This window comes from Eschrichtius robustus, chromosome 2 (genome assembly GCF_028021215.1).
Source record: "Eschrichtius robustus isolate mEscRob2 chromosome 2, mEscRob2.pri, whole genome shotgun sequence".
Lineage (NCBI taxonomy): Eukaryota > Metazoa > Chordata > Mammalia > Artiodactyla > Eschrichtiidae > Eschrichtius > Eschrichtius robustus.
The window spans coordinates 37,590,556-37,603,243 of record NC_090825.1 but is presented as its reverse complement, the minus strand read 5'-3'; the positions used below and the strand labels follow the sequence as shown (position 1 = coordinate 37,603,243).

General features: G+C 32.8%; 1 protein-coding gene across 1 annotated transcript in view; it reads left to right on the top strand.

Annotated features, from left to right (window-relative positions):
- The window catches only part of HCN1 (hyperpolarization activated cyclic nucleotide gated potassium channel 1), a 364,279-nt gene that overhangs the window by 192,461 nt on the left and 159,130 nt on the right, over positions 1 to 12,688 (top strand). Inside the window, exon 3 of the mRNA XM_068532658.1 lies at positions 10,520 to 10,681. Coding sequence (XP_068388759.1) covers positions 10,520 to 10,681 — 162 coding nt within the window. The remainder of the gene's footprint in view (positions 1 to 10,519; positions 10,682 to 12,688) is intronic.

The window sequence follows — 12,688 nt, the reverse complement described above, 5'->3', positions numbered from 1 at the left end:
TTCCAGAGCATCACTGACACAAATCCACTCAAATAAATTAATATTTCAAGTTTGACTGGCTCATCTAGCCAGAGCAGCTAGCTGACATGCCAGTGCATGATGTAACTCTGATGGCCACTGCTAAAAAATTATGAAGAAGCATTTTCATCTTAACAGTCTCTTTCAGAAGTCAGCGTCCCTTTCTCTTGTTTCCCCTGTTGACTTATGGCAAATGGTAGAATGTGCTGGTTGCACATGACCATTCATGCATGATGAATGGAGGCCGGGGATGTTGAGAAAGACACTGTGCAATTTATCTAAATATGATGGCCTCTACCACGTTTTATTTTACCATGCATTTATATTACCATTAGTTTTATTATACTTTTATTTATTTGTTTCATCAACAAAGGCGTAGGGAAATTACTTATATAAAATAATGTTTTACCTCTGGTTTCTCTTCCATTTGGCGTGTGTGTGTGGGTGTGGGAGTGGGTGTGTGTGCGAGATGTTGGCTTCCTTGTGTGTTTCACTTTTTAAAAATTTGTACTTTTTATTTCTAAAGTAAAGGTATTATGGAATTTTATGTGTGGAATGTACTTCAGAGTTCACTTGCCCCATTTTCTTTCTTTTAGTTGAAAAGCTAAGGCAAATTTTTAGAAACTGATTGATTAATGCAGAACTTCAGTCTTATGGTTTAAAATTATGCATTTCCCCAATAGACAAGTTTTTTAAGTCCTTACATGGCAAAACTTTTGGTTAGTAAGTGTCTTTTGATTTCATCTTAACTTTGGTACTTAACAAAATAATTGCTCAAAGATTTGAAAACTATATATTAGGTGTGAAGCAATTTAATGTTCCATGCAAATGTATATGACAAATTTTAAAGATTTTTACCACACTGCAAACACTGCAATTTTCAATATTTTCAGCCAAAATAAATTGGTTGAGATGCCAAACATTTATCATCACTTGTGAATTTAACAAATCACACGATGTGAGACCAAAAATATTGAAGTAGATTCTTTCTCACAGAATGTATAGAAAATGGAAGATATAACAATATATAATATTATTTTGGGGGTATACTTAAAAATATATTATCAAGAGACCACTAGTGGACAAGTTAATGGAACTTGATTAACTGAAGATTAGTACAAAAATTCTTTCTGGATAGATATATGAATAGAATGGAAAAATATGTCATATTCTTACTTGATAATTTCAAAGCAATTCAACAGTTGTTTATTGACTATGTAATATCTACAAGATACTATCTATGGGAAAACAATTTACAGAATATATAAAATGAGTTTAAACATCCTCTACTTTATTTGCTTTTATAGTTCAGTTACCAGAGATTGTACACTGAAGTGGTCTCTCTGTTTTAAGAGTGTTCATTATTTAGATGAATTTTAAAATACAAATTTCTGACTTGAAGTCTCCAAAATAAAATATCTGTTCTTAACAACATTAGGTACATTTCTCTATTTCTTTGTATGGTGTATTTTTCAAAAAAGCATAAATTCAAAAAGCATAAATTCATGTGATTGATTTTGTATACTGAGGAAATGAACTACATAGTAATAAAAACTAGAATACTTTTACTATCTGTAGCTCAAAATGCAGAGCTAACTAAATTTGTACTTATTGGAGCATATAACATATTACAAATATGCTAAGAGAGCAGTTATACAAAAGAGAGAGAGCAAGCAAAAGATTGACATGAAACTGTAAAGATAAAAATGGGAGTATTATTAGCATTATGTTATTTCTAAAATGAAATATTCCCCAATCCTCTTCAAAAAGTACAATGTTAGAGAAATATCATTTGAATTTAATTCACAAGAGCTAGGCAGAATTGATAGAATATTGCTAATTAGTTTGATTTTTCACCCTCTTTCTCTACACATACACACAAGCACACATACACACACTTACATAGCCACTTAACGATTGTTTTCTTGATTATCATTATGCCTGTGTACCAGACAATAAAAAGAGAATATTTAATTTTTTTTATTAAAAATAACTGTATTTGAATTTTCCAGGCAAGATTTGCAAAAAAAAGTTCAAAAGAAAATTAATCATATTTCATTAAATCGATATCTTAGTGCTAACTGCATGAAAGTAAGTGCTGACTTAATGAAATTAAGTGTGTGTTAAGCAGCAGATAGCCTTCATACAACCATCATTAAAATAAGTTTTAAAGATCCATCATACAATATGTGTTTGTTTTTATTTTCTTCACTTAAATATTTTAGTAGTTGCACAATTTGTATATATTGTCTACATCTACTGCCATTTGAAATTTGTAATAGAGGAATAGACAAGATCTTAAATTGTTTAATTTAATTAATTTCTTTTTTTTCCATAGTACTAATCCATTCAACTCTCTTCTTAATAGGACCATTTTCAATATTCATTTGTAATTTTATTTTCCCCATGTGTAAGCTACTTCTTAAAGTAAGTTAAGCACATGGGGTTTATGCTTGCTTTTTCATTTTTCTAGGGCACTGTCCAATAATTAGATGTTCTGTTATACTACACAGTCCTCATACAAGTTAAAAAGATGTACTACTTTTTCCTAAGGAGTTTTAAAAATGTGACGATTTGGGTATATTCAGTTAACAAAATGTAACCTATCATAAGCATTTTTTGTTTCTGACCTATTGCCATTCGTCAGATGATGCTGACTTGAAATTCCAAGGAAAATGAGTGATCTTAGTAGAAATGCTCATCTCAGTTAGGTACTCATTAACATTGACCCATTTATGCAAATTCACTGTTAGATGAGTAACCTCTGTGGGAGAAAAAACATTTGCTGATCAAAACTCTGTACCACCAGACATTGTGCTTCCCAGTTTTCAAGGTTTGTACTTTTATAGTTTCCACTATAACTGTTTCCTATTGTTTCCTACCAAAAATCTTCAAAGAATCCATATTATTTTATCATTTTTCTTATGTTTTCTTCATAACTCGTGATCTTTGCTTTTTCTCAGGCTAGTAAGGCTAACAAAGAGCAATTTTTGCATGAAGAGATACCTTTTCTAAATGTTTAGTATAAGGAATTAAAATCCTATGTAAAAATATGTATGATTGGAAATGGCTGATATATTTTATAGTATGAAAGTAATGAAACAAATTCCTAAAGTCTAGGTGATAGTCAAGATAAATCATAGTTAAGAAACATGACAATTTTTTTACAACTAAAATAGTTAAAATTCATTTCTTTTCTATTATATATATACATATATATATATATATATGTGTATGTATATATATATATATATGTTTGTTAAAGAACTATATGGGCATGATCAAAATAACACATGCATAGTTAGCTATATATCTTTGACAGTCATGATTGATAACTAGTATATTCTATTCCATAACTATACTTCTGTAAGTATGTGATTGTTATGACCTTATAAGTACTGTTTAGTTTACTGCAGAGTTATGTGATAAAACATAGCCTTCTCTATAGTTCCGATGATGTAATATCTGTGCCACTTCAAAAAGAATGCTCAAATAGATGCACTTTTTTTTTAAAGTTTCATTCCCACGTTTCAGGAAATGAAGTCAGCCTTAAATATCTCTACATTCCCCTAATATGTGGGGAGGAGGGAGAAGGAAAGAAGTACGGGGCAGCTATGACACATGCGTCCTTCAGGAAGTCAGATTTTGTAGCAGGTGGTAATTTGCACATCTAACTGTGAAAAGAAAACCACTTTACCCATTAGGGCAGGCCTGCTCTCTTTCTGTCTCAAAGTTCCAGTGAGGAGAGTTTTTTTGAGAAGCTAAACTGAGAAGAATATAAAGGAAAAAAAAATTAGGAAAGTACCTAGGAAGTGAAGATTCTTTTTCAAATTAAAACACTTTGGAGGAAGTGAGAAATTTTATTGTTTCTAAATATACAGAGTAAAACTAGTGTAGAAGAAGTTAACAGTTCTGAGGAAAACGTAATCTAGTAATTATAGTAATTTGAGAAGGCTTACGTATCACGTGTGTCTTGGTTTTTAAACTTTCATTTTTGTATTAATTCATTTTTGCTGTACTTTACAAAAGTGTCCACAACTGACAAAGGAGAGAGTTGGTTTTCATCACAGATTGAAGAGCTCTGAACTAATTATTTAGGTTCCTGGAGGAGAAAAGAAGATCAGATTAATATCAAAAGACACATCTTTTGATACTAGGAAAAAGCCAGTAAGAAAAGCTGCAGATATATGTTTGCTGGAAAGCATGAGGGATCACAGGTGAAGGAACTCAAACATAAGAATGTGTTTCCTTTGGAAAAGGTAACATTTAAGCTGAAACTCAGCAGGAGAGTCATGGTCTTTGGGGACGTGAGAAGAGAGGAAAAAATATTGGATAGATGGTAAGAGGGAAAATCATAGGTACTAAGAATAGAGAAATGCATAGACCAGAGCTGAGGACTTCAAATAGGTTACTGTTTTTTTTTAAAAAATGAGTATACACAGTCTACGGTTTCCTATCCAGTAATTTTCATTCGCTCAGGTATAGAAAGTGGCCATTTTGATTACTCAGAAGTTGACATTTTGCAGAAAAGGGCAGTGGAAAAATACAGAGTCCTTAATAAATGGAGATGTGTGGTGGGTGGGGATTGAGAGGTTGTAAGATGCCAGGAGTGAGAGAAAGTTATGGGTGGACTAACCAAATAGAACAGACACTGAAGAGAAGGAATTTTCCTGTTACAGCTAGACAAATTATTGTCTGAAAGTGGCAAAGGGGACCTCAGAAAATGAGGGCATTGACATCAAAACCTAAGGCTTATGAAGTACAAAAGAATTGAGCCAACTCCGTTTGAGAAAGTTACCAGAGAAACTGAGTCTTTGGGGAGAGGACAAGGTGCAGTCATAAGTCTCAGGAAAAAGCAGAGAAGGAGAGGAAGAATTTTATGATGAGGCTGAGGGTACAAGAGAATTAATCAACAATGTAGGAGGAGTTTTGAAGTGACAGTGGAAAGGAGAAACCCTCCAAGAAGCACTCCACAGCCAGAGGATCTGATAATAGGTAGGGGAAGCTAAGAAGTAGATAACTGCATTTTGACTATGGACACAGGCTGATAAAGATGAGATGCCCAGTTGGTTGACTTTTCTGAAGGTTATGGGCTGGCCATTTGAATGAGATCCTAGACAGGGTAGGGACTGATAAAATTAGTCCAATGAGTGCAGTCATTATCAGTGTTCAAAGAGACCGCTGTGAAGAATACTCTTCTCTCATATACCAGATGAAACCTTCCACACTTTACCTAAAGCATGGAAGGATAATCTGGATAGTTTTCAAGGTAAGAATTGCAGAAGGTGCAAAAGGACTCTTAAAATATTTATTTTACTATTGATTAGGACTACTACATATTGAATTCTGGATATGTGTTAGCTATGAAACAGACTGAGTTGCTAAATGTTTGTTTTCTTGTATTCTGTGTCAACATGGCATAGAGATACTCCATCTAAAAGATATATCAAGTTATGCAGGTACAAGTACATAAAGATAAACCAAAGAACCTGAACTTCTTTTAATACCTTAAAAATAAGAATGTTCTGTGTCAAGAGAGCCATTTCTGACCCATTTGATTTTCTTAATGTTACATCGATAAGAATTCTGAAAGCATATTTGAAGCCTTCAATCAATACCGAGATAATAGAAACAGCCTAACCTATAAACGATTCCCATCTGTGAAATCAAAGACTAAGGACGGATCAATATATTCCATGAAAAGTCTTAAATTGACCATTTTTTGGTTAAGTAAAACATAGTAAACCAAATAGTTAAGGCTTGGTTAAGTCTCACCGATTTCATAGGTGGGTTATTAGATTGAGAGACCCCTGAATCCAGCTTATCAAGAATGAGTGTGGAAGCATTTTGGAATCACTCTGCTAATTTATGGATATCTCCATATAACACAGTTAGGGATTCGACCTTTTAAGAACAGGATAGTTTATACATTGCTCCTGGGAAAAATATTACAAAAAATTATACTTATGGTGAACAAATCTGCAAATATTAGGGCAGGATTTGGGATTCGGAATCAAATTATCTTACTCAGATAATTCTTCCAACAATTCTATCTGGAGTTATTAGACTCCATCTGGGCAGCATTCTAGAACTATAATATTATAAAAGTAATTCAATGAGTATCTGTGACCAGCTCTTTCCTCTCCTTGAAGTCATATGAAAAACACAATGTTCTGAGCTGGGCAAATGTAAAGCACAGTGCCTTCCACTGACATATTTTGTAGTCTAGTTTTGGTGAAAATAAAATTAAAACGCTACCTTTCAAACTTATTTTAATTATTTTTTTTCTGTTGACTCTTGTAAGTACCACTTAAAACATATTGCTGGTGGGTCAGAATGGTCTGTCTTTCTGTTACCCACACTCTGAGCACTCAAATCAGGTTTCAAGTTCAGATTACTTGGAAGGTAGAAAATAATGAAGTTGTTTTTCTTTTTTTAATTCCTTGGTTTAAAACACAAAAGCGAAAACTTTCCACTCTTAAGATCATAAAACGTTACTTTTGCTGTTATTGTTAACCCCCTGCAACAGTCTCATTCATTCATTTAATAATTTACTTAACAATTTACAATTTACAATTGATTTAACAATTTACAACTGCAGTTCATTTAACAATTTGAGTGTCATCTACAGTGCTGTTTTTGTGTTGTCAGGTTTACATGCAGGAGTGCTAAGATAATAGATTTAGATAGGAATTTATCACTTTAGGATTTCTACCTCATAGATGGAAAAAAGCTGAAAATATTAATTAATTAATCAATGATGTTGGCCACTTGATCAGGAAGTTGAGTAAAGTTGCGCTGAGACTTATCTTACAAGCTACCCTTAGACAGTAAGAAGTTATGGCTTTGCTTAAAGTAGACCAGATGTTTCCTTTTTTGGTTAGCGTGACTATCTGCAGATGTATGTGCTCCATAAGGAAGTAGTCTTCTCATTCCAAATCTTCCATAAGCAGGGTTTTACCAGGGCCATTAATAATCTACCATATGATTCAGCTATCCCATTTCTGGGTATTTATCCAAAGAATACAAGAACACTAATATTGAAAAGATATATGCACCCCTATATTCAAGCAGTATTATTTACAATAGCCAAGACGTGGAAACAGCCTAAGTGACCATCCATGGATGAATGGATAAAACAGATGTGGTATACAAATACAGTGGAATACTGCTCAGCTATAAAAAAGTTGGGATCTTACCATTTGCAACAACATGGATGGACCTTGAAGATATTATGCTAAGTGAAATAGGTCAGATGAAGCAAGATTAATGCCATATGATTTTACTCCTATGTGGAATATAAAAAAATAAATAAACAAAAAAGAAACAAAATAAATGAAGAAACCAAATCAAACAAAAACAAACACTTAGATACAGAGAACAGAGTAGTGGTAACCAGAGGGGAAACAGCAGGGGGTGGGCGAAATGGCTAAAGGGGATCGACTTTATGGTGATGGATGGAAACCAAATTTTTGGTGGTAAGCATGCTGTAGTGTATACAGAAGTAGAAATATAATGTTGTAAACATGAAACTTATATAATGTGACAAACCAATGTTATCTCAATTAAAAAATAATAAATATTAAATAAATGAATGAATAAATAAATATCTCAGCAACTGGTCACATGTGAAGCTTATGCCTTCCAGGGTGTATTAATTATAAGAGCTCAACAGACAATCAAATCGGGCCCAAGCAACTACACACATTTATGTATGCATCAAAAGTAATACTATATACACTATGATGTCCTTTTGTCAGGTAGATAAATCAGTATGGAGCTACATGGATTTGACTCTTTGTAATTAGCTTTTGATATTAACCAGTGTCAAAATAGCCAACTTGCTGTGCCTCTTCCAATGTTAGATTTTGGAATAGCTCCAGAAAGTGAGATCACTTTTGAACACATAATGTTAAAGGCCAAAAAAGGGAGACCGTTTATGAAATTAATTATGTGAGCACTATACAGTAGAGTTAGTATATAAATCTAGCATGAGTATAGTATACTAACATTGTGAAGTTAGGAATAGAAATGGGGTAGAGGTTAGGCTTAATTCTAGGGATTATCCTGTACAATAGGAGTTCAGTAATCACATGGAAGCAAAGCAAAAAAAATGTGTTTCTAATATATTATGAAAGGCCTTATAACCCCATTAACTTCCTTTATGAAAATAGTGGTTCTGTTTCTCTGGAAAACAATTTAGAAATAACAGGGTTTTATTAAAGGAACTGGTGAATAACTGTTAGAATATGTTATCTTATTTCAGTAAATAATCACTTAAGATCTTACAAAAAGAATCGAACTCCTGGTAAAGAAAGTAGAAAATCCATAAAAGTCAGCTGTACTGAGAATGGGCCCTAGTTCTCTGTAAGATCCCAAACTTCATTCTAAACTCTTATAGTTGAATGCCGGTTGCTGCCCATATGTTTATAGTTTACAGATAATTGGCAGACAGTTTCAGATATTGTTTATTTCAGATAATAAGGTTGAAAGGAGATTAGTTTCTTGTTTGATCCAGAAGTTTATGTTCTGCAGTTTTACCCTATTTCTCAACTATGTAACACTTACCCAAAAGACATACTGTTCAATATGTCCATTTTGTCAGGAAATGCTTAGATATAAATATAGAATTCTATTACTAAACAAAAAATGAAATCCATGGTGATTTTCTTTCCCTACTTTAGTAGTAAAAAACTTTTTTATTGTATTTTACTGTGTTACTTTTAATGAAAAGTTATTGATAAAAATTTTGGTACTATTTTATTTTCAAATTCAGTGGCCAAGAAATATCAGAGGAAATAACATCAAAAGGACTTTTCTGTGGGTTTGCCAAATACAAAACCAAATTTAAAAATATGTATAACTGATTGACTTTGTTGTAACCTGAAACTTAATACAACATTGTAAATCAACTATACTCCAATACAAATTAAAAAAAATAAAAAACAAGAAAGTCACAAAAAATAAAATAAAATAAAAATATTTTAAAGGAAATAAAATTCTTAATGCTTTAAAATAAATTGCTACTCATATAGCTGTCTGATATCAAAATACGTGATCTGCTGACTTTAAAATCCAGGCTCCCAATCTTACTTTAAAAAAAATTCAGAACAGTGTGTACATTCCCACAAAGAAGGATTTTTTTTTTTTTTTGCTCACTCTAATTACTGTGTCAAAAAGGAAGATTGTTTAAAGAAAGAATTAATGGCTGATAGAAATATATCAAAGTGAAAAACATTTAATTAAAGATAGATTTGCTGATTTTATAAAAGCAAAACCCAGCTGTGCTGTCATGTTACCTCTACACACTTCAGTACGCATTTCTTAAGAATTATAGAAGTTTCCTTACCAAGATATAGCTTGTAAATCAAAGTATTAAATTTGTGGGTTTTTTCCTGTTTCTCAGTTAATTTCTCAATACCTGGTGTCCTCATTACTTCAAAAATAGACCATTCTTTTGGTGAATTATACCAAATGTGATCCTAAGTATCTCAAGGTGTCGTTTCTTTGTGTATGTATGCATATTTATTAATTTTATTAACTCAGTAACCCTTTAACAATTATAGATCAGCTCCCAAGTGGGTTTTGGTATTCTAGACTAGGTGAAATATAAGCAGAAACTGTATTAGCAATGGAAGAGTGATACAACACATGAGCTACTAAAGAAAGGATTCAAGTTCTGAATGAGAAGTTATAGATATAAAGCTGTATGTAAGATTCCACTTGTAAAATTCTGATGGAGAATGTCCATTTGTCATAATTTTTTGTGCTTTCTGAAATAATCTAACCTATCATAACGGATTTTGTGGAAATACAAATAAAGTTTCACAGAAAAGGGAAACCTGTAACATACAGATAATACAATGGAAATAACAATTTTAATTTTTAAAAAGTGCTGCACGGTTGTTTTCTAACCATTCAGAGAACTTTTATCTCAAAAGCCACTATTCACGTTCAATCTGCACAATAAAAGAAGTAGCTCTAACTCATACAGCTATAAAGTTAACTGCAGTTAATTGTCAATCTTCCTTTATGTTTTGCAATTGAACTACTTGTGCTAATGGTTTTCAGTCCCTGGGTTATTTTTTTGATTCTTCAACAAATCTATTAACAAGGAATGAGAAGCAGAGAAGCGTGTGCCCATCATTTGTCAAATTTGCTAACTTCTTTGAAAGCACCTTCGCTAAAATGCTTGGAAGGACAGCAAGTGAAAACTACTGGCAAAACCAATGTTCTTTAAAACATGACGCATCGATTTAACGTAGTCATGTCACCTCTGCTCCTCACGGAGAACCCACAGTTGGTGGTAATACTCATAGAGTGCCAGACCTCAAAGTCAGGATAAAGACATGCAACCTCTGTTCCTATGTGTAAAAGTTCTCTCCGTGTTTTTATTAAATTGATACTTGCACTATATAATGGCAATGTCTACTGACATTGGTAGTATTCTTGACTTTCGAAACTTTGATGGTAAGAATTGATCTTATATTTTGGTCAACAGATTTTCCACATGACATATGATCTCGCCAGCGCCGTGGTGAGAATTTTTAACCTCATCGGCATGATGCTACTCCTGTGCCACTGGGATGGCTGTCTTCAGTTCTTGGTACCACTGCTGCAGGACTTCCCACCAGATTGCTGGGTGTCTCTGAATGAGATGGTTGTAAGTAATTCGTGTTCTTTTACACTGTGTTTTCTACGTTTTGCCAAAAAGTTCTAAATATTTATGTTAGAATGATCTAATTAGCCTCCATAAATGGTGAAAGAAAACTTAATTTTGCTTCTATGGATATAAAATCAGATGTTTCTGTTTCTACAACTAAAGTTCATTTACATGAAATGTTCCGGGGGGGGGGGGGGGGTGTATATGTTACAGCCTCTATGTTTAGATATCTCACTCTGTGTATATTGAGACACGTTTTATTTCAAAGGTACACATACAAACACACACACATGGAGTCATAGTATTGGACAACATTCCTTTCAAAATGCCTGCTGCTCAGAATAACTTCTTTCTTTCAACACGATTTTAGCATTTACTGTGTTCAAGACATGCAATTCTAGGCGTTGTAAACAGGCAGACACGTTGCATCAGTGTAAATGCAGATGAGATACGTACGACATGCAATGATATTTCAGATAGTACTTCCTTCTAGTGAAAACATCATGGGAAAGATAGCCTTTAAACTTTACCATGAAAGACATGTAAATATAAAAATGTCTGTGAAATAGAAATTTGATTTCCATAGTTAGGTGTACTTATATTCACATTTAATTTTAAGAGCATACTTTTTGTTTTTAACTTTTTTCTTTTTTAACATCTTTATTAGAGTATAATTGCTTTAAGGAGCATACGTTTTGATATACGTAGTGCAACACTCACAAAGGAATTGAAACAATTGTGAATATTTTTAATATATATATTCACAGATATTTCTTCTCTCTTTAAGTTCTCATATTTTCTTCTTGCATTACACTTTAATTACCTTATATTTAATAAAACATTATCTAAGTTAACTGCACATCAGAATAGCCTTCTCTTATGTTTCACATTTTATAGGTGGTAAATTTTATGAGACTTTCACAGAATTTTAACTTTGGCATAAATTGAACACCCTCTTCTTTTCCAGACTGCTCTATTATTAATTTCATAGGTTGTTATTGTAAAAATAACATAGACATCTTAAGAATATACATTTTTGTCTCCTAACCAATGAAGCTCAGGCTTTGTGTTTGAAGGCAAGAGGGGTTTATAGCACATGTTGAGAAGAATGTCTTTTTTTCTCTCTTTTGTCTCTTCTTGCCTACGTATTTTTCTCCCTTCCTTCCTCCTTCCCTCCTTTCTTTCCTCCATTCTTTATTCCTTTCACTCCTTTCTTTGAGGCCCAGTATTCACCTGGATCTCTCCTTCATTTCATTCATATCTGCTTAAATGTCACTGCCTCACAGAAGCCTTCCCTAACCACCCTAATATATTACCCAATTGGTTTATATTTTATCTTAAAAGAATTTAGCAACACACACGCACATGGGCATGCACACACACACACTTATTTGTTATTTATATTTTTCTGTGTTCCCCACACCGGATCATAAGTGCCATTCAGTCAAAGAATTTGTCTGGATTTTGTTCTATACTTTATCTCCACTGCCTACAACAGTGCCAAACACAGTAATTTGTTGTAACCTAGTCACTTATCATCAAAAGTTTGAGAAATGTTCTATATGGAACTTTCTGTATCTAAAACACAAACCAAGGACTTTGATCAACTCACTTTCCAGATCTGTGTAGTCTCATTGATTATAGATCTGTCACTTTTCTTATCACTGAAGAAGCAAACATAAAGACAGTACCAAGATATTTGGGGACGAGGAAAAAACAACGGGTCTTATAAACTCACTGCTGACTGAGTCAATAGTTATAAAAAACACTAACACCACGGCCAAAAGATGATTCATCATTGGCAGCAACTAATATTTAAGTTTGCAAATAATTATTATTTAACATTTTCCCTATGCATCCTTTAAAAAATAGCAATTGTCATTATTGAAAGAGTAAAGGAGTTGTTATTAGGTATTCATAAATGGCATATAATTGTATAATTATAATATTAGGAAATATACTGGTTAATACGTGTAGTGGTAAACACATTTAATGAAGAAAAATTTT